The sequence below is a fragment of the Onychomys torridus genome, chromosome 3, assembly GCF_903995425.1.
Source record: "Onychomys torridus chromosome 3, mOncTor1.1, whole genome shotgun sequence".
NCBI classification, from domain to species: domain Eukaryota; kingdom Metazoa; phylum Chordata; class Mammalia; order Rodentia; family Cricetidae; genus Onychomys; species Onychomys torridus.
In genome coordinates this window covers 52,393,567-52,414,667 of record NC_050445.1, presented here as the reverse complement: position 1 = coordinate 52,414,667, position 21,101 = coordinate 52,393,567, and the positions used below count along the sequence as shown (strand labels likewise).

The following is a 21,101-nucleotide window of genomic DNA, read 5'->3' as shown; positions in this document are numbered from 1 at the left end:
ACCCAAGAAGTTGGTATTGGGAGGATCACTCCTCTTGACCTGAATCAAAAGTCCCGGCGACACACAAGTACAACCCACCGAAATGGAAAGGTCTGGGCCTGGCCTTCAGCTGGATGCAAACCTGCCACACCAGCCCTGGAGCTACTAAGGCTTTGGAGAAACTGAGTCCACGTACCCTGGGGCACTCGGCAAGGCCCCGCCCCCTTGCGGTCCCGCCCCTCACCTTGCTAACTCCCTGCTCTGGCCGCGAAGGTGCGTGCGGCGCGCGCTGATTGGTGGCTTCCCGGCGCTGCCCCGCTGCCATTGGCTGCCGGGGCCTCTTTGTTCCAGGTCCCAGCCGCAGCCGAACCGGGCTGCGGAAGTTCGAGGGCGCGGGGTGAGCGGCTGCGGCGTCGGCGCCCGTGTCCCCGCAGCGGAGATCGCGGACGCGGGACCGAGCCCTTCCGACGCCCAGCATGGACCTGGAAACCAAAATGAAGAAGGTGAGTGGCGCGGGCGGCGGGCGCGGTCGCCTCACCTGGGCGCGGGAGCTGCCCTGTGTTCGCGGCCCAGATGCCGGTAGGTGCCGGGAGAGGACGACTCCCCGGACCCCGAACCCTTGAGTGACTGTCGCGGCGGGGCGGGACCCTGAGACCCGTTGTCACCGCGCCTGAAACTTTCCGGAAAACCTTTTTGCCACGCCTTCTCCAAAGCCCAGGGTGAGGTCTGGGCGAGACGGTGACTGACACCGCTTCCTGTCTGGGGAAGCTGCGCTCTGGAGAGCCGGTGTGGTTCAGTGGCTTTGACAGCCCGGATCTCCAACCCCCAGCCTGGCTGCCCCAGGCTCTTTAAAGTGGCTGCTGACTAGTGACACTTCCTTCACACCCGCGCCTGCTGATAACTTCTGAAGTGATGACTTTGAGGGGAGTGTGTGTGTGTTTCACTGATGGCCTGAGTGCCAAAATACTGTCTCCTTGCGGAGATGGTTCGCAAAGTGTTTGCAGCCAGCGGCCAACAGCGGTTGTTTCAGGTGCTGGGGAACACCCCAGCACCGTTCCTGGTGTCCGGGCTAATAGCCCTACCTGAGGAGATTCTGGGGAGTCTCTCAGGTCGCCTGGGAGAAAGGGGTGGGGACCAGACTATGACTCAAAAGAACGCTGACGTCACATTCTATTGTAACATTCGACCTTAAAGGTCTTGTTCCCGGGAATTGCGGCTGTTTACTTTGAAGTAAATTTCAGCTAGTGGTCATTTATCAAATAGGGAAGGAAGTTGTGCAGAGTAAGAAAGAAAAGTTGAGAAAACTTTCTTCTCTGGCTTCCTTACATTTGCTGGTTCATCTTCTAAAAGGGAATTTCTATTTTGTGTCCAGAATTGAATTTCTAAAATCGTATGCAAATATGAAGTATGAGGGTAGGGAGCGTTGACCAATAAAAATTTGAACCTTTGAACCTAGGAAGCACTCCTTGGAACCTTCTGATTAAAATCAGCTCCCAGAAGGGAAGTCAAGAACCGGAAATATAAAATGTATTCTTGCCTCTTCCTGTTTGATATTTATTCTCTTAACCTTTTTTTCTGGTTAACCATGCTTCCCACTTAGCAAACATTTGATGGGCTGTGTAGTCTTCTGTTGATGAACACTGAACTCATTGAGTTTTAATGTAAGAACTACTTCAGGCATTTGTTTTTGTTTAGAAATACTGATTTGAAAATTATTCTTTTCAAATATTGAAAAGTGGGAATTCTTTGAAGGTAGAGAGGGCTGCATAGGCAAATCAGAAGACTGTTAGGATAATAACCCTGTTGTGTGTATTTCTGCCCTGGAATATATTTGTCAAACCCCACAGGATATAAGATGCCAGACGTGACCCCTACTGTGGAATCTGAACTTTGGCAATAGTGTGTCTCATAAGTGGCCATTTCTGAAGCACAAGGTTGATAATGAGGGGGCATGCTGGACATGTGGAGACAAATGCACGTTGGGGAACTGTGCTTCTTTTTACTGTGAACCGAAAGACTATTTTTTAAGCTATTCTATTAAAAAAAAAAAAACTCTTTGAGACAATAATTCTTAAAGGAAAGTCTAAAGTTAAGAATGATTTCTGCTAGCAAGGGATTTAAAAATGCAGATATTTATAAGCACTTCTTGAAGTCTGGGCTATCATAAATAATTCTTTTGAAATGTGGCATAACTAACCTCCCTTCATCCTTCTTTTACTTTAAAAGGATATCTTTTCAACCAAGTTCCTTAACGGTCTCTGTAAGCTTACTCCTTTCCATCCCATTTCAAGAACAAAGATTTCAGAAATTTAAAGAAAATGAAGTAACATCAATAAATCCCATTTTATGATACTGTCACTCCCGGTGATGCTCAGAGGGTCCTCTGTCAGTAGATGACTAAGACACCCCAACAGTGTCCCATTTGACTGCTAACCATGTCCTTGATTTACTCTCCTAAGCTGTTCTTTGTAGTGGAGTGGCTGAAAGGTTCCCCAGGGCAAAACACTTTAAAGATTCTGGGTCCATTTTACCCTTGAAGCCATTATCTCAAACGAAACAGATGTTTAAGAATTGTTTTATTTAGAAATTGCTTCCTAACACACTTAAAGAGATATTACAAGATTCTCTGACTCATCATGCAGGCTTGTCCCCTCATTGTCTAAATGATTGTCAGATCTTCAGTTACACAAGAAAAGCCATTGCTTGAATGTACTTCCAAAGTAAAGGCAGTTTGGAAATGGAAATATAGAGGCATTTAAGTAAAAATCAACTTGACTTGTAGCTTAAGAAGTGTGGGATTATTCCCTTCCAAAGCCCTTCCATTTCATTGTTGACTACAAAAAGAATTTTCCCCAGGCAGTTGGAAAAATGTTATTTATTTCCCATTACCATTTCCTGTAAAAAGGATTAAAGAGGACAGGCTTTACCTTTCAGTGGCGTAGGTGGGTTATACTATTGCAAGAGTCTTTGGTTTATAAAGGGAGAGATTTCTTCATGAACTTGCCCTTAGGTTGATTAACAGTTGCACACCACTATCACAGGCACTCTGGGTTGCATAATTGCTGTTTTGCTGTATTTTGTTTTGTTTGAAGCAAGTGAGCTGTTGCTAGGATGTGGAAGCTAGTTTGTCTACACAGAGTTTTGTCTTAACAATATTTTAAATGAGAATTTGACTTTTATGTTCACGCCTTGTCCTCTGAAGCACTGAGCTGGTCCCTGCCCCTTCATCTTGCATCCCTTTTACTTTGTGTAAGTAAAAAATCTGCGTCTGATTGCAAAAGTAAACACTGGCTCTGAGAGATCCAAGCAGCCCCTTTTTCATAGTAAATCATGGCCCATCACCAGATGTTTTCCCTTGGCACTCCTCTCTCTGAGAAAATCAACTTTTATGCTTCAAAATATACTGAAGAGGGAGACTCCAGTGATTTCCATTGTACTGCCTAGAACTGCTGCCAGGCTTTATTTTTACTGTATTTTATAAACCTCATTTTGAAACTCTATCCTCACATCTTACATACTTTTCTTGAAATTCTTTGTTTTTTAACTTTACTTTAAAAAGAAAAGATACATCTTAAAATGTGGAAGGCCATTAACAACAACAACAACAAAAAAGTCTTTCTCTGCATTCAGATTTGTTTCAAAAGCTTTAATTATTATCCAAAAGTGGATAGTAAGTCCAAGTGACTGGAGTTGGAAAAGATTCAGAACCATGAAGATTATTGCATTGGAAATGAGAATGACCATTTTCTCATAGGTAGCTCCTTAGTTAAGTGAAAAAAGCAAGTATGTGGGAATCTGGGTCCTCAAATCTAATTAACCTTTCTTCATGAAGCCTTTCTTGGTGTAGGAAACTATTGGTAGAAAAACTACACCTCACCCAGAAAGAAGGAGGGGGGGAGTGAGTTTATTCTGGAGCCATTTTGAGTGACCATGCCCAGGAACACAGATGTAAGTTATCCTATATTTCATATTCCACCGTGGGAACAGTTTCATGACATTTTATAACTTTACAGTACAAAGAAAGTCATGGATCAAGGCAAATTTAAAATATATCGGAGATACAATCATATCAAGATGGGGGAGGTTTTCTGTAGGCACAACATGCAAGATGCTGTCTAATTTCATGATGTTGGGAAGTTTTATTTGTATATTAATAAAGTTTTGTAATTTGTAATTTAATAAAGCCAATTGCAGAGTTAAAAGCCAAGAGGTCAGAGCAATAGCTGAGAGCTGAAAAACCTTACCCTTCACTGCTTCTGCTGTCTTTCCTCTCTGCAAGAGAGCTACTTCCTGTGTTTTTCTCTTTTTTATAGACTTTCTGTTCTGCCTTCTCATTGGTTGTAAACCCAACCACATGACCTCCTTGTCAGTACCTGTCTGTACAGACCCCCAGCTCTTCTATGGTTGGTATTGAGATTAAAGGTGTGTATGTCTCCATGCTGGCTGTATCCTTGAACACACAGAGATCCGCCTAGCTCTGCCTCCCAAATGTTGGGATTAAAGGTGTGCACCACCACCGCCCAGCTTCTGCTATGGCTTACTCTGACCCTAAGGCAACTTTATTAATATACAAATAAAATGCCTGATGCTGTCTGATGTCATTCCTAGCTTTTGGGTTGGTAGAAGCTAGTCATCTGCTAAGTTAATACATTCCAAAAGGTTTCTGTCTATTAGATGTTAGTGCAGACTCAGATGGGCTGGGAATGGCTGTTCCAGAAGGCTAGAACTAGCCCAAGATAAGGTAATTAGCTTCTGGGCCTTCACCATTCCAATCTCTCCATAGTACCAGCATTCTCATCAGTCCATCACTTTCTCAGACACAGCTTGTTTCCAGGAGTTTTTGTTCATGAAGCACTGGAAAGACATTTTCTTCAAGAGTCATTGACACAAATTGGAGTGAAGGGAGCATCTTTAAAGGGAGATGCTCTGACTCAGAACCCACAGAAGAAAGGAAAGTGCTCCCACTAAGCTCTTGTTTCTTATCCTCTTGCTGTGGTAAAATGCTCCAACAAAAATAATATAGCAGAAAGGATTTATTCTAGCTCATAGCACAAGAGTACAATTTATCATGGTGGGGAAGTCAAGGTATTTGGAGCTTGATGGAGTTGGTTATAGCAAATCCACAATCAGGAAACAGAGCCATGAATACACACTGCTGTTCAGCTCCTCTTTCCATTTTTACAGTCTAGATACAAGCATAGGGAAATGGTGCTGCCTTCCCACCTTGATTAACCAAACAAAGATGATCACCTACTGGCATGCTAAGAGGCCCATCTCCCAAGTGATTTTAGATCCTGTCAAGCAGACAGTGAACACTAATAGTCACAACTATGTACTCCGTACTGAATAACATTGCTTATACAGTGTTCATATTCCAAGTCCAATACTAAATCTTACGCATTCTTCAAGGTATGTTTATTGTGACTAACCCACCCTCTTCTAGAAACACTGCCCGCACCTCATGTTCCTACCTACAAAGAAAAGCATTGACTCTAAATTCCCAAAGATTGTTTCTGTAACTCTTAAGATAGTCACTGTAGATTGCAAATACATTTGGAGCTTCACCTTTTTACCTAGATTTTAAGCTTGAGAGATAAATTTACATTTTATAATGTTTGACTACTTTGATTGTTGTTCGAAAGTCTTATGAGGGCCATAGTACCATTTTGAGGACTAAGAAACCTCAGCTCAGATTACTTAATCTGAAACTGAAGAACCTTACTATGAACTTGAACCATAATCCTGAGAATTCGTGTTCCTTTTATTATACCCACCTACCTTGTGAGTCTTCTATCACCCAGCTTATTCACTATGTTGAAGTAATTATATCATATAAATAAAGTATGATGCATTGGAAAATAAATTGCTTATTTAAAGAAATTATATTGGCTTGGCGGCATGGCACATGCCTTTAATCCTAGCACTCAGGAGGTAGAGGCAAGAAGATCTCTGTGAGTTCAAGGCCAGCCTGGTCTACAGAGCTAGTTCCAGAACAGTTAGGGTTACACAAAGAAACTCTGTTTCTGGGTGGGGGAACAATTATATTTGAAGAAGTGATTTCTATACCAATTAAATTACCATCTATACCCCTGGTGTTCAGGTTACGTGCTTAAGTTCATGTTTGCTGCATACCCATTAGTGCTAGTTGCCAGATAGAAGTCTACTTGAGTAAAAGGCTCATGAAAAGGAATTTCTGGGAGACTTTTACAGGCAAAGAAACTCCAATAGCATTCCTCACCATATCTTTTAGAATTCTTCCAACTTCTCAGTTTCTTTTGGAAGCTAAGAGTCATGTGATCCTGAGCAGTATCGAGCCTGTGTTGGGGTCTCTGCTTTAGGTTGTCAGCCATAGCATCAGGATCTGCAGGGGTCCTGGTGAGCTCTGGAAGTGCTCTACCTTCTGAACTTCACATGTGGTGGAAGTCTCCACACTCTGTGGGTTGGAAATGCCTTTTCCAATGGCAAATGCCCCGAGTTTCACAGGCATAGTGGACCCAACAGCTAACAGCAGAGCAGAAACCAAAACAAATGAGCATACCAGGGTGCTCTTCATGCTGAGGAAGCTGTTAATGCTCATTTCCCTCCTGCTTACAAAAATCTTGTGTTAAAAAGCAGCAAGAAACATCAAAATGGTGAGCTGTCTCTTGAACTTGTTATGGAAATTATCAGAATGGAATTAATATTAGGCACCATCATTTGCGGAAAAGGATTACTTGGTAGGGCTCTCTTAGTGTTACTTTTGGTATTCTTTCTCTGAGAATAGAATAGTAATTGGCTACCTGATAATTTGAGTACAAGTTCTTTATACAAACAGAACCACACAGTGTGCTTAGAAATTCGGAAGGTCAGTAATGTTCAAGACATGCCTATGTCTGGAAAGATCACCCATGTATCCGTACTTTCTCCCTTATTATTATCAGCATCCTTTCACGCTAGGCTGTCATAGTTCTACTATTTTTCGTTATGTTGGCCACCTTGGGTCTCAATTTCCATGTTTGAAAAAACTCAATAAGTGAAATAGATTATTCCAAAGGTTCTAAATCCCATGACTCTGGCTATGAAAAGTTATGGTAACAGTCTACCAAGTATAGTGTCCCATGGCCCTTGTAAATCACATGGACCACAAATGTGCATGTAAATACATATACACATGTACAGAGGAAGTGGTATAATATATAACTGTTTTATACATCTGTGAATTCCACAGGGAAACTAGTTGAGTGGGACAAATAAGCTCACATGTGAAGTGTTATTTTCCTTAGTGTATGGAGAAATGAAAAGCAAAGGATCACTCACTGTTTTTAATCGTCATGTCTCTCACTTTTAAGACTTGCCTCTTAAAAGCTGTTTTTAAAAAATGATATGTGGCCAGGTGGTTAATGGTGGTGGCACATGCCTTTGATCCTAGCACTTGGGAGGCACAGGCAAGCGGATCTCTGTGCGTTCGAGGCCAGCCTGGTCTACAAAATGAGTTCCATCTCAGGAAATAGTTATATATATATGTATATATATATATATATACACACACACACACACACACATGTATATGTATGTATATATCTATCTGTGGCTGGTGCAGGATGTGGTACTATAGTAATGAAAAGAAAAGAGTGTTAGAACAAAAACAAATACATAAAAGTAAATGACAGATGAAAATCAGCAGAGCTAGGATTGCAACATCTGGAGTTACCTTGGCAGATTAGCAGTATACCGGATTTCTAACATGGTGGAAAGTTTGGGTGGTGAGTCTTCAGCATCATTAATCTTGCCACCTTTGAATTCTCATTTCTTTTATCTTCAATAATGGCCACCAGGGGAGAAAATACAAAAGCGATTTTATGTATTGAAGTGTAGAACCAACCATGATAACATGAAGTCCATCCTTGCACCTCTCAAGTGACCACATTTAGTCTTCATGATTACAAACGCCCTGCAAGAGTCAGCCTTGGATTCCTGTTTGCTCAGAAAGTTTTGTTTAGCAACTACTGCCATGGTAACTAATTCTATGGTTTGTTGTTGTTGTTGTTGTGTTTTGTTTTGTTTTGTTTTAAGACAGGGTTTCTCTGTGTAGCCCTGGCTATCCTGGAACTCACTCTGTAGATCAGGCTAGCCTCAAATTCAGAGATTCCACCCCCTTCCATGTGCTGGAACTAAAGGTGTGCACTACCACTGCCCAGTGATACTTTGATTCTTTTAAAAATGATTTTATTAGATCATGTTCAAAGCATATAGAAAACTCATTTTTATAAGAGTGAAATGTTCAGGCAAAATATATTGGTTGTGATTAAGGAAACCTCAAAAAACACAAAAATGGAGAAACAAGAATAATCACATTTAAAGCAGGTTGAAAAACAGCATTTGCAAGATTTTAAAGAAAAACAGTGTCACTGGTCTTGGAATAAATATGCACTCAAGCCCTGTGTTAGAGACTGAAATGTAAAGGTTAAGTTTTTCCAACCACCCAGCTTTAGCCTTCAACCGTCCTATAAAACAACTAGAGTCTGATCCATAGGAGATACAGCTTTTCATTTTCTGAGTTTTGTACCCACCTAACTTCCTGTTTAAATAATTGCCTAGTGAGATAAAAGGTTATGTGAGATCACAATGTTCTAGCTCTCGCTGCTTTTATTTGGTCCCCAAAGTAAAAGGGATAGTTTACCATCTCCAGTTTCTCTGATCCTCCCCCGGTCTGCAGAGGATGGGGTTGGGCTGGGCTGGGGTAAGGCTTAAGGGTAGAGAGTGTTTGGCCGGAAACCAGCCCTTGGGGGCTGCAGAGATCTGCCTGCTCAATGAGGTAAGGCTACTGCTGGAGGAATTCTTTGTCACTGAAGCACTCTGACTCATCCTCAAACTGGGAGTGATTGAGCTTGTGTTTATCATAGTAACATTCTGACTACCTTAAGAAAACTATAAAAAGGAGTTTCCGGGAGTTTATTGCTTCTTCTTATCTGAATAGTGCCAAGCTGAACACAGAAAACTGGGCTAGAAGCCTCGAATGCTTTGGTGAGGAGGTCACTAAAAAGACAAAGCCGCAGGAACTTTTTTTTGCTGTGTCTGATGCAGCCGTGATACTGTTTCATTGCAAAATGGTGATGCAGATGTAGGTAGACTTTTGGTTTTATATGGGCACATCATCATGACAGCCTGGCAGAGTGAGTCACAATGGTAGGATGTCTGTTTTTTCCTTTTATGAGGTTCTGGCCTGCAATAAAAGTTACTGGGACTCAGCAAAAAGTTATGTTTTGTTTTACATAGAGAATATTCAAAGTGGTTTACATTTAGGATGACAGACTCTAAACTGGATTTCTACCCATATCACTTTGAGCTTATGTTGTCTAGAATACTAGCGTGTCAGCACTGGTAAGAAAAAAAAAGGGGGGGGGTGTTAAATGAGAAGGAAGGAGACAAGACAAACATGTAAATTTAATAATATTGTTTCTTTCCATTTGGTAAGGAACAACTTTTAAAAAAATCTGTCATAGACTAATTTTCTGAAAACAGCAAAAATGAGTTACTAAAATAAAAAAAAAAAAAGCTTTTTTTTTTTTTTTTTTAAGTTGTCAAAGGTTTATAATGGCTCCTGTTGCTCACACTTACTTCTTTATATGTCTCGGACTGGACTGGTGAGTCATGGTTTGCCAACTGCCACATTTTTGAAAAGCACTGAAATAATAGGAATGCATGCAACCGTTACTGAGTCCCTGGGCAACAGTAATGAACTTTAATTGGGCAGACTGGGAGTAGTCTATGGAGGAACCAATTCCTGTACAAGAAACAAAATTTCCATAGGCAAACAAGGCATCTCACGGGCAGGCTACGTAGCATGAAGCCAAGGTGCTGGGTGGTAAAAAAGTCAGGAGGTCCATCCTTGCTTGGAGTTCACACCGTTCACAGCCCCTCTTTGACCCTCCTAAAGCTAAGCGAAGAGCATGGCAGCCTCAGCAGCTGAAGTTTTCCCAAGGTCCCGATTCAATTGACAAATGGGAAGCTGAGGTACTGAAGCAACCTAGCCCACTGCTGTGGGTCTCTGTCACTTTGCTTTAACACTGATTCATATTGGATAAGTTCTTTCAATCTGCTTGTAAAAGGAGGACATTCCACTTTGTGGGCTAGCTGGTGTTGGCTGGACTCGGCTCACAGCTGTGGGTTGGCATCAGCCTGCCACCAAGTTTTTGTCTTCGTTGTACCTCCAGTCAACTAAGGGTTTGTTTGTTCTGCAAAGATGAATGAGCAAAGTGGGACTGAGGGTCAGCAACTCTGCCCCTGGGATGTTAGGACCCTCAACCTTACACTTTAGTATGAAAGGTCTGCCAGGGGTCCAGCAATGACATGGAACAAACAGCTAGTAAGGAGCCTAACAGCTCCTCAACAGCCAACGTAGTAACTTCCAGGGGCTTTCCAGAACTTTCCTAGTGGCTAAGACCTATAGCTCTTCTATAGTTTTGGCTCTTTACAATCCCTCACCTTCACAGCCACAACTCTTTGTGGCTCTTCTTAGGCTGGGCTCTTTGCATCTTTTCTCTCTCCTTGTCTGTAACCCGTGTGCTCCTCTCAAATTGTTGCTGGGGATGCCCAGGGCCAAGAGCTTGTTGAGTTGCTAATGTAGTGTATTCTACCTGTAGTAAAGACCACAAGTGGGCCACCAAACACTCTTAATGTGGTTTTACTGGAGTCAGGGCTGCTACATCAGGCGGTAATGTACAGATATTCTCCTGGATTGCTCCTGGCCTGCTGCAGGGAAAGGAAAAAGTAAGCAAATCCTGCACACACACTGTCATGGATGGGCTAGGTTCTCCTCCCAGGCAGAGGAGGAACTTACAGGGGATACCCCAGTATTCAGAGCAGGCTCACCTGAAGCTTTCATGACATAATCAAAGTCTCCTGAAACAAAGGTGAAGTTGACAGGCAGCCATGAGGGCTGCAATGCTCCCTGCATTTAGAACAACATGTACGTTTGCCTTGATAGGTTTGATTTCTCCATGTTATCATTGCAGTCTTGCTGAGAAGCCATGGGGATGCATGCTGGCATATATGTCTAGTTTTTATGAGATGGAGTCTCACTCTAGTCCAAACTAGCCTAAAAATGACTTACATAGCCCAAACTAGCCTTGAACTTATGGTAGTCAACGTGCTTTAGCCTTCCAAGTTCTAGAATTACAGATATGAACCACTATCCATATTTTTTGAGACACAGTCTTAAGTAGCCCAGCTGGCCTTGAACTTCCTGTGTTACCAATGATGACCTCACGCTCGCTTCCATCTACATCTCAGATGGACTGATGAGTCATGGTTTGCCAACTGCCACATTTTGAAGAGCACTGCAGTAACAGGAATACAAACAACCTCTTGCCTCTACTTTCTATGTCCTGGAGTCACAGATGTTCTCTACCATGCCATGCCTAGCTTTCAAAACAGCCACACCTGTCATGACAGTCATTCAAGGAACTTCCCATGGGTCTGAATGGGAGTTGAATAACTCCGCTGTCCCCTGAACTTGATGGGGCTGGAGCTGGAGCTGCCCTCTCCTGTGGAGCTCCTGGAACATCAGCAAGCTCATCCATAGTCCAGTAGGCTCGGGAACAATGGAAAGCACAGCCACACCTCCCTAGCTGGCCTTCACCTCTGTCCTACCTGGGTTACTCACTCAGTTCGGTACCCACCACCACTGGGAACTAGAGGTATGGACAGTATCTGATAGCAGTCAGCCAAGTAGCCATCAAGGAACAGAGCTGCCCAACAGCCCTACTCATAATGAGGAAGACCATGAGTGAATATGTATAACAAAGATCTTACACAAAATTAATCCTCTTTTTCAGCGAACTTTATCTCACAATCCTTAACTTATGGCTAAATATCCTTAAAGAGGGCTGGCACCTTCTGATCTATCTCACTAAATCTAGTACTTGAAGCAAAGGGTTGGAACAGTAGATGTAGTCTTTGGGCGTGCTAAAAGGCTGTGAAAAAATGAAGAATCTTGAAGCATGTCTTCCTTGATCTTTAGAGGGCCTGTATTTAATTCTCCCACTTTTCTGCTGGCTTTGAGACAGAGAGCTCTCCAAATTCCTCTCAGCCAGGCTCTGTTACTTCCACGTTGCCTGAGGAAATGCAGAACTTATTTCTGTGGAAAATGTCAAATTGCCTGAGGTTTTTAAGAGAGGTTACAAAGTCTGACCTGTTAGATGCGACAACAAATTCAAAGTATGCTACAGAAAGAAATGTTCAAGCTGTGGTGCAAGGATTAGAATATGTCAGTGCCGATAGGATGCAAAGTTGTCCAAAGAGAAAGAGGACCAAGGGAAGGAGGGGAGCTAAGACACATGTACCCCACCTCCACAGTCTTCAAAACAGCACAGACAGGGCAGTAGAATGTTTTCTTGTAACTTCTGTGGACCAGATGAATTCAATCAGAACACTAACCATTGGCATACTCCATACATATGCCTTACATGGGGGCTTTGAAGGAAGCACTTCAGAGCTTGCTGTTCCCACTTTTTCGATTGAATCCCAGCTTTGATATTTACCTCTTAATCTGGACAGGTTGTTTGTTTGTTTGTTTTACTTCTTTGGTTTTGATTACTCAGTGAACTGCTAATAGTGCTCCAAAATTCTTTGATAAGGATGCTTAGATGGCTCTTAGCGCTAATAAGTAAAGGTCTAGAGAGCCAGAATTATATCAGTGTTTGTAGTGTATCCTGGCGTCAGTTCTTGGTGCTAATTCCCTCCAACTCTATGTCACTGACAACGTTACTTAACCCTCTGTACCCTATTATAGCCTCATCCTCAACTATCCCAGTTACAAAGAATGCCAACATAAATGAAACTAACATTTGAAACACTATGTCTGGAGCCTACACATAGAAAACAAACAATTATATCATCATCACCATCATAAAAAATTCTAATCTAGAGGGAAGAAAACCATACAGAAATCATCACGCCATTTAATAAACACCCAATGGGATCATCAAGAATTTTGTGATGACATGCTCACAGCAAATTACTGTGAATTGGTGCTTTCCTGAATGCAAAGAAAGACTCTGTTAAAGCTAGTAACCTGGGATATGGCACATTTCTGGATTGAATTGTTTTCTTTTCCAAAGCTGTGTTAAGTTTGCAAAAATAAACCGTTGATTCTACAGTGTCAAGTGTCAGGATAGGGAACTGGCATGTCTTTTTAGTTAGACTCTTCAGTTATTTTAACTACTTCCAAGAATTCCATAGCTCTTTGCAGTCCCTCCCTTTAAATTCATTCTGCCCATCCCCCTTTCAGTCTGTACTGTCATGTGACTTATTTGGCACAATAGGGTAGATTGCATGTGCTAGAATCAGTTCCGGGCTTGGACTTCAAGAGACCTTGCCTGTCTCTCCCTGCTTTCTTGGAGCCCTGCTCCTATCTGGGAAGTAGCCCAAGCCAGCGGGAGGAAAATGAGAGACCACTAGAAACAGACGAGCGATCTAAACAAATGCTACCCTGAGCCACTTGTCGGGAACTGAACAGAAGCATGGCTGGCTGCTGGTGCAGCTAGCTGACCCCAGCTCATACAAATGTTGAAGCATGAACAGAGCACTATGGTCAGAAAGGACAGAATAAACAACTGTCTTTACTGGGGGTGGGTGGATTTTTAGGTTTTTAGACACCATGTCATGGCACCTGTTTATTGCTGGGATGGAGTCTTGTCACTGTCCTGTAGTGACAACAGTCTTGGTGGCCTTCCTCATTCTGAAGTACCTTTGCAGTCTGTAGTATCCTGTGCACAGGAAAGAGTCAAAGCAAGTAGACCATAGCTTCTGGAGCATCATTGATGACTTGGGAATGGGCCTGGTAATCACTTAACCTTAGTTTCTTTGATTGTTCTACCAAGACAAAGGGAAATTGAAGTAGCATGCAACTGGAATTTGATTGTAGTTATAAATAGAAAGTATATGAATGCTTTGAAAACGTCCTAGTTTTCTTGAACCATTAAGCAATGTCAATGCTGCCTGTGTGTTTTCTTAATGAAGTCCTCCTGCAATAGTGTTTAAGTAATGAACACAGTACATGGTGAGCCAAAGCCTTCTCGCTCATTCTTTTTCCTCTGGCATTAGGAAGAAACTCAAAGCTTGACTCCCACACTGCCACTGCGCCATGCCCCTAGCCTCAAACAGTTCTCTGACCCATCAAAGGTTAGCTAACAGGGCTACATTAGTTATGGCACACTGTATTCAGTTTTGATTTGTTTTCCCGAGTAAGGGGTGCTGTGGAAAGTCTGGGCACTAAGTAAATTAGCAGCCAGGAGGACAGGCAGTAGGAAGCCTTCTTCAGTCAGTCCTCTCCTCTCCTGTTGTCTCAGTTCCCTGACTTCTGTGAGAGCGTGTTTTTCTTCTGCATGTCAGTCTTTTCCCCTATTACTTGTTCCTTCTCCTCTGGGCCTTTCTCTGACTTCAGATTTCCCAGCTTCCTTGGGCAGCGCCTCCTACAGCTTTCTCAGCCATTACTGCCAGCCTTTCATTACTGTGAAAACGCGCCTGTACTTCCCTTGCTTCTACATACACTCCAACTAGACAGGTGGGGAACAAGAGTCAGTAAGTTACTCGACTGTGTGGTCACCTACCCTTGCTCTAATGTGTTTTGGTGGAGTACTCTGGGAGCAATTATGCTGTAGATCTTGCATATGCCAAGAATGGTGGCACTTCAAATTCTGGGGTACAGTGTCTTCAGAGCGTCTTAGTATACTTCTGTCTGAGCGACCCCTCTTTGGACCCAGCTGTGGAAGTAGTGACTGACACAAGACCAAATCAGGAGCGTTTGCTGCAATCCACATTCTTTAAAGGAACTCCTGCAGATACCTTTGGGACTCGGGTTCTGAAATCCCTTTTATAGAGAAGAAAGAGGAGGTTTTGAGGACATGCTGCGTAAGCTCATGTCACTGCAGAGTCCTTCAGTGGAACCAATCTTAATGAAGAAGTGATTTCAGCAGCAATCATAGGCTATTAACTGTGACATCATTACAGCTTGCACTGAGTTTTCTCAAAGTAACAGATTCAGGGGAGGCCTTTTCCTGGTGAAGCTTACTCACAGAGGGACAGCGGTCACCCAACGTGTTCCTAAGGAACCTGCTTAAACTAAGATAGATTACAGTCTTTCTATCCATTGTTCACCTGAAATATAGGAAACCTAAATTACGTTGTCCATAATTCTATTCTGTGGCTAAACTGGCTTTTGAATACTCAATTAACACTAACCAAAACTCAAGTCCCCTTCCTCTGTGGCTTCTCTATCCAAATTACTGGATTCTCTAAGGCCAATTCCAGTGAGCTGGTCACTAGCTCTACTCCCGAATCAAGGTAAACTTTATTTAACAGCCTCGGTGTCCCAGAGCGATCAAAATCCCTGCAACAAGATACTATGTAAAAGAGCACTTGATTAAAGCAATTAAATAGGTAAAACCTTCTGGCATTGCTAGAATTTCAGGTTCAAAGTCAGCAGCTCATAGCTAATGGTAAATTGATGCGTCAATAGCCAGAGTACAGTGATGCACTAAACAGTAAGATTTCTACCAAGACCTGTAGGAATCAGGGAGAATAACACAGGGAACTGTTGAAGAAAGCTTCTCTGAGTTACAGACATTGACATTGGACCTGTAGACTGGGTAGAGAGAGATTTGGACAGATGTAGAGAAAGAATGGAGACCGAGACAGGGCAGCACTCCTGGGAACACAGCTACAGGAGGGGAAATGGGCCAGTTTTAAAGGAACTCCTCTGACATCGGAGAAAAGAGGAATTCATTTTCTCATTAAAAGTGTCTGGCAAGGAGGAGAGCAGTGAATGGTGAACTAATTTTTGAAACAGCAGGATGACATACAGGAGGAGGGATCCGTTAGAGTGTGGCACTCCATGGCCATGAGGAGAGTTTGAACAGGGACACTGGCTGCAGGTGAGGGAGCAACTTGGCGTGTTTAGGGTGCGGCCCACACTAAGTATTCCTACCTAGGATTGAGAAGACTTTGGACCCTCAGTCAGGCGATGAGGCAAATGGTCACAACCTTCTCTTTAGTCTTTCTCTCATCTATTTTGAAATGGGTGAGAGAAGGGAGTTTTGATCTTCTCTAAATTAAAAAAAAAAAAAAAAAGGTGAACCTAGAGGTTTTACTAGGGATAATTCGTCTGTTTTCTTGCCTTTGAAAGTTGGCAAAGTATATAAATGTTGAAGGGTGTTTCTCTTCCTGTTTTGTGTCAGCCTTTGACTAAATTCCCCCTTCATATGTATGTATATATATAATCTTGGTAGAGATTGGAGAGCAGGCAATGATGATCTGAACAATTCCAGTTTAAGACCTGTATCAGAGATGAGTCAAGACTTATTGATTGGAAAGGGGGTGGGGCTTCACAGAAACTACTTTATTTCTATGAGAAGCATTGTTTAGAAATGGTATTCATTTGTCTGTGACTGTAATGTAAATGCATACACGTATATAGATGTGTGTCTCTGTATACACTTGCACGTATGTGTCCTCTATGAGAGTAAATATGTGTACACACAGAAGAGAATACAGAATAAGTGCATCTCATATGATTTTCCTCAGGAAACTTCATTCCAAGGTGATTAAACCATCTCAGTAACGTGCTCCACAGGGAAATTTGGTTATAAGTCGGCACAACTCCCATGATCTCACCCTGAATACTGTATAATATCTTCCAGATCCAAATTGTCTCCAGATCAGCTCAGACCATGTTTGAAATACCAGATGTTTTATTTCCCTTTCTCTTTCCCCCTATTCTCTTTCAAGTATCTGACATGTGATCCCTCTGCTCTGGATCGAGAGGGTCACCTGAAACGTTGCCAACATATCTGGTTTCTTGACATTATGATTATGGAGAAATTGATGCCATTTCCATTTCTAACTCTAAAATAAACAGAGGGAAGAGGGGGCTTGGAGACTCAGGTTATGGAACTGTAAGCTGAGTTTCTGGAGCCTACAGTTATAGTTACTTAAAAAGACTTTTTTGTGACTAGTATTTCAAGATAATGACTATAGAGTGACTGTTATTCTTTCAGAGGACCTTGATGGGTGTTCTCAAAGCCCAGCTATGATTTCTCCGAATATAGTCAATCCGGAGGACCTGTTTTCTTGGACGATAAAGAAGAAAAATTAATCTGTCATATCCTTCTATTGACAATGGCCAGAATGTGTTGCTAAAATTATATGAAGTAGACAGCATCAGAACTTGTGTGCTTATGAAAACCATGTGTTTTTTTAGGTACCAGTTGTTGATCTGCAGAGAATGTCATCACACACAGCTGGTGAAATAACAATGCACAGCAGAACTGAGAAGAGTCACTCACAACCAGAGTTGCTTGTGCCCATGCATACTTTACAGACTGAGGTCCAAATGACTGGCTCGTATGAGCTGATAATACACTGCCTTCCTCAAGTGTATTTTACATTTAGCAATTTAGCTCTCATAGGTTGACAAGTGGCTAACAGAAGATAAAGTTACCCAACATATGATTTACAATCATAATTTTTGAGTTTAAAAAAAAAGTTGGGGTCAAACTGATTCAATTCTTTCCTTATCTAGACAAAACCCAAAGGAGAAAAATGATTTCAAAAATCCTTAAATGTAGCTGACACTGGGACCATATCACAGTTTTCTTGGCTCTTCTTCGATGGTCTTTCTTCATTTTCACAGTTCTCTGTTTTGTTATATTCTAACATTTATAACAATACAGTTTTCCTGTTAACTGGTGAAGTGAACTCTTATGTCACTATCACTTATAATCACACAAATCTTAGAGTTCATATGAGTCCAAGGGTCTGGCTTTCAATTGTCTAAGTGGCTGACAAGGAGCTAACACCACCTAGGCCTCCCTGTCTACTCTTCCACTCCATCCTACATAATCCTGCATTCCTAGTATCATTAGATACCATCTTCCCTAAAATTCCTCACCAAGAGTTCTCAAGAACAGAGAACTGGACAGAAACTAACCTGTAAGACTTGGGTGTCCAAAAATAACCATCATTTCTTTTGAGAAAAGGATGACTCTACCCAATTGGGGTGGTCCATGCTGGGGGCAAAGAGAAGGGAAGAAGTGTGTGAGGATTCTGGGTCTTAGATTTCAGGGAATCCTGACCATGGAGTAAAGGATAGAGATAAATTGCTGGAGATTTAGAACAACTAGGACTGTTGAACTGAAATTCAAAGGAGTTGGTGAACCTCAGGTCCTCTGACACTGTGCATTAAAAGGTATGGTAATGGACCTTAAAGAGCTCAGGGGTGGGTTGCATGCGTCTGGCTCTACAAAGTAGAATCGGTATGCTTTCCTTCATCTGGGATATGCTTGACTCTGGAGAGGAGACTGACAGACTACCAGAAGCCCCAGTTAGGAGCAGAGCAGAAGCAATTCAGGACACACTTGTAGAGCTATGTCTTCTCTAGACATTGTTACTGTATTGGGTTTTAGAACTGCATTCCCCATTAGAACTCAGTCTAGAAGCAGGTGCGTCTACTGAACAGGGAGTGAGAGTGTGACTCAGTAATGCCTTTTCTTAGAGTGGTATTGTGCTTGTTTATCACAATCAAGGTTGAAAGAGAGGGTTCAACATAGAGATTTCTACCCAACAATGTGGCATAAGATAGAGAGATCTTCCGTTGGGTGTCAGTGAGTTTAAGTTTTGTAGCCCAACATGTGGAAATGTAAAATAATTTCTGTCATAGACAGAAAAAGTTCAATGCCAGCTCGAAATTCTGTCTTGTGGCCTCAGTGATTTTGAAAACTAGGTGGTGTCTTTATTTGTGTGAGTGTGTGTGTGTGTGTGTGTGTGTGTGTGTGTGTGTGTTTGGTTTTTTGAGACAGGGTTTCCCTGTGTAGCTTTGCACCTTTCTGCCTCCTGAGTGCTGGGATTAAAGGTGTGCATCACCACCGCCTGGCTTGTGTTTTGTTTTTGATTAGGACTTCTTCCCTTGGATCACATAAGGACACAATATATACTGGTGTGACCTCTTTCCACTCTTATTTACTTAATTCCTTGTCAGTGACATTTTTGGTGTCTTCACTCAGTCTGGACACTCACAAAAGATGAAAGTATGTGTGTTCAGAAAAAGAAGTTAGTGTCACTCCATTCAGTTCTGTTTTTATTTAGATGAATCCCAGAGAAGGGCTTCATTACTACTACATGTGAGCACAGGTATCTTAATGTTCTTAAGTCCAAAGGTCTCTTGTTTAGCATGCTTTCAATTGTGTATTTGAACTATATATTTGAACATTCATGGATGCAGCTTCCTGTTCATATCCAAATGGTACTAACTAGCAGCCAGCATCTGGTCTTCTGGCTCTTACGGTACCCCACCCTCCCCTGATGATCCCTGAGCCATTTTGTAGATGTATCACTGGACATGGGTTCCCCATAGTCAGTTGCTCTCTACATTTTGACCACTTGTGGATTTCCATAATAATTTTTATCTGCTACAAGAAGACACTTCTTTGATGAAGCCTGAGAGATACCATTGTCAGTAGGTATAAGGTAATGTATTTAGACTACAGTTAGATATTATACTGGTTTAGGAAACTGGCAGTATAAGTTCTTCTCTAGCATCCATGACCTCTTATCTGTAAATAATTGTTCAGATTACAGTACCAGGCATAAATCTCTACCCACTGGGCAGGTCTTAAGTCCAAGTAGACAGCTGTTCATTGCCCCTCAAATAAAAGTACCACTGCTGCTCCATCATGGCTGTCTCTCCAGGCTGGACATTGTGAAATCTAGATTTATGGTTGGGCAAGCCTGCTGATTGCTTTTCTCCCTTGGCAGCCTTCACAACACTTTTGAGTACTATGAGAGCGGGTTCTCAGGGAGGAGGCTTCCTTGCCAGTACCAGAATGTACTAACATTTTGATCCTGAGCAAATTCTAAAGACTTTTTGTGTTTCAATGACATCATCTTTAGAGAACAGAGAGCAAGCTGGGCGGTCGTGACTCACACCTTTCATGCCAGCACTCAGAGGCAGAGGCCAGGAGATCTCTGAGTTCAAGGCCAGCCTGGTCTATGGAGCAATTTCCAGGGCATCCAAGGATACACAAAGAAACCTTCTCTTGAAACACCAAAAAAGGAAAAAAAAATAAGGAAAATACAAGAACAGAGTGCAGGGGTGCCTGCGTCATAACTGTTTTGTGAGGTTTTGTAAGATTTTAATTAGTAAGTATACTAGAATACTGTTTCTGGTATTCAATAAATAGTTGCAGTTGCTTTGATTGTATTTTCACAGTGTAAAATAATGCTGTTTGCTGTCTAGTCTCTGCCCTGTGAATGCTCCCTGTGCTTGAGGTATGCAGGGTACATAATGGGCCAAGACATAAATTCATGACGTCTGTGACTTTCAGTATTTGTAGTCCTCTCTAAAGTTGTTATAAAGTTGTATTTGCCTCTTTTCCTTCCAGGACAAAGGCAATGAGAATACAGAGTATGCGATGTGTGAACTCGGAGCTTCCATTTACGTACCCGCTGCCTTTGTTGGCTAAACAATATGAAGCTCATAAAAGATTTGTTTAAGACTTCCATCAGCGAGAGTGTTAAGTGGAATTAAAAGTGTGGTTGATTGAATTTTTAAAACTTTAAAAAAATCGTAATAATGGATTCCCTTTTGTTTCTCCTGCTTCGCAGATGGGCTTAGGTCATGAACAAGGATTTGGAGCCCCTTGTCTACGATGCAAAGAGAACTGTGAAGGGTTTGAACTGCACTTCTGGAGGTGAGCTCTGGGTACCTTAGTGTCATCAGCGTTTTAGCCTCTGGGGCAGGGCCCCTGGGACAGCATGCTTGTGCTCTCTGACAAGTTCCTTAGCAGCTGCTTCTGTCTGCAGTTGTGGGGCTTCTGTTCCCTAAGGAGTTAATAAGAGTGGAACTCTTCGATGTTCGTTCGTTTGTATTGTGAGGTGAGGCAGACTGGGCTGGGCAAAACCACTTGTACTAGAGTTGCTTGATTCATTTGCTATCCTTCAGGTGTTTTATGCGCCCCGCTCCCCAATACTGAATATGCCCTCTCTGAGTGGCAGAGGAGTTTGTGGTGCTCCCTCCCCGCAGGACTGCTAATTAACTTGTTACTAATTGTTAATTCCCCACAGCTCCTACTTGCCTTTGCAAGGCG

At 42.3% G+C, this 21,101-nt stretch overlaps 1 protein-coding gene across 1 annotated transcript in view; it reads left to right on the top strand.

Moving 5' to 3' along the window:
- Positions 1 to 337: 337 nt before the first annotated feature.
- Tes (testin LIM domain protein) overlaps positions 338 to 21,101 on the top strand; it is a 39,719-nt gene continuing 18,955 nt past the window's right edge. Inside the window, exons 1-2 of the mRNA XM_036181614.1 lie at positions 338 to 482; positions 20,620 to 20,705. Coding sequence (XP_036037507.1) covers positions 456 to 482; positions 20,620 to 20,705 — 113 coding nt within the window. The 5' untranslated portion in view covers positions 338 to 455. The remainder of the gene's footprint in view (positions 483 to 20,619; positions 20,706 to 21,101) is intronic.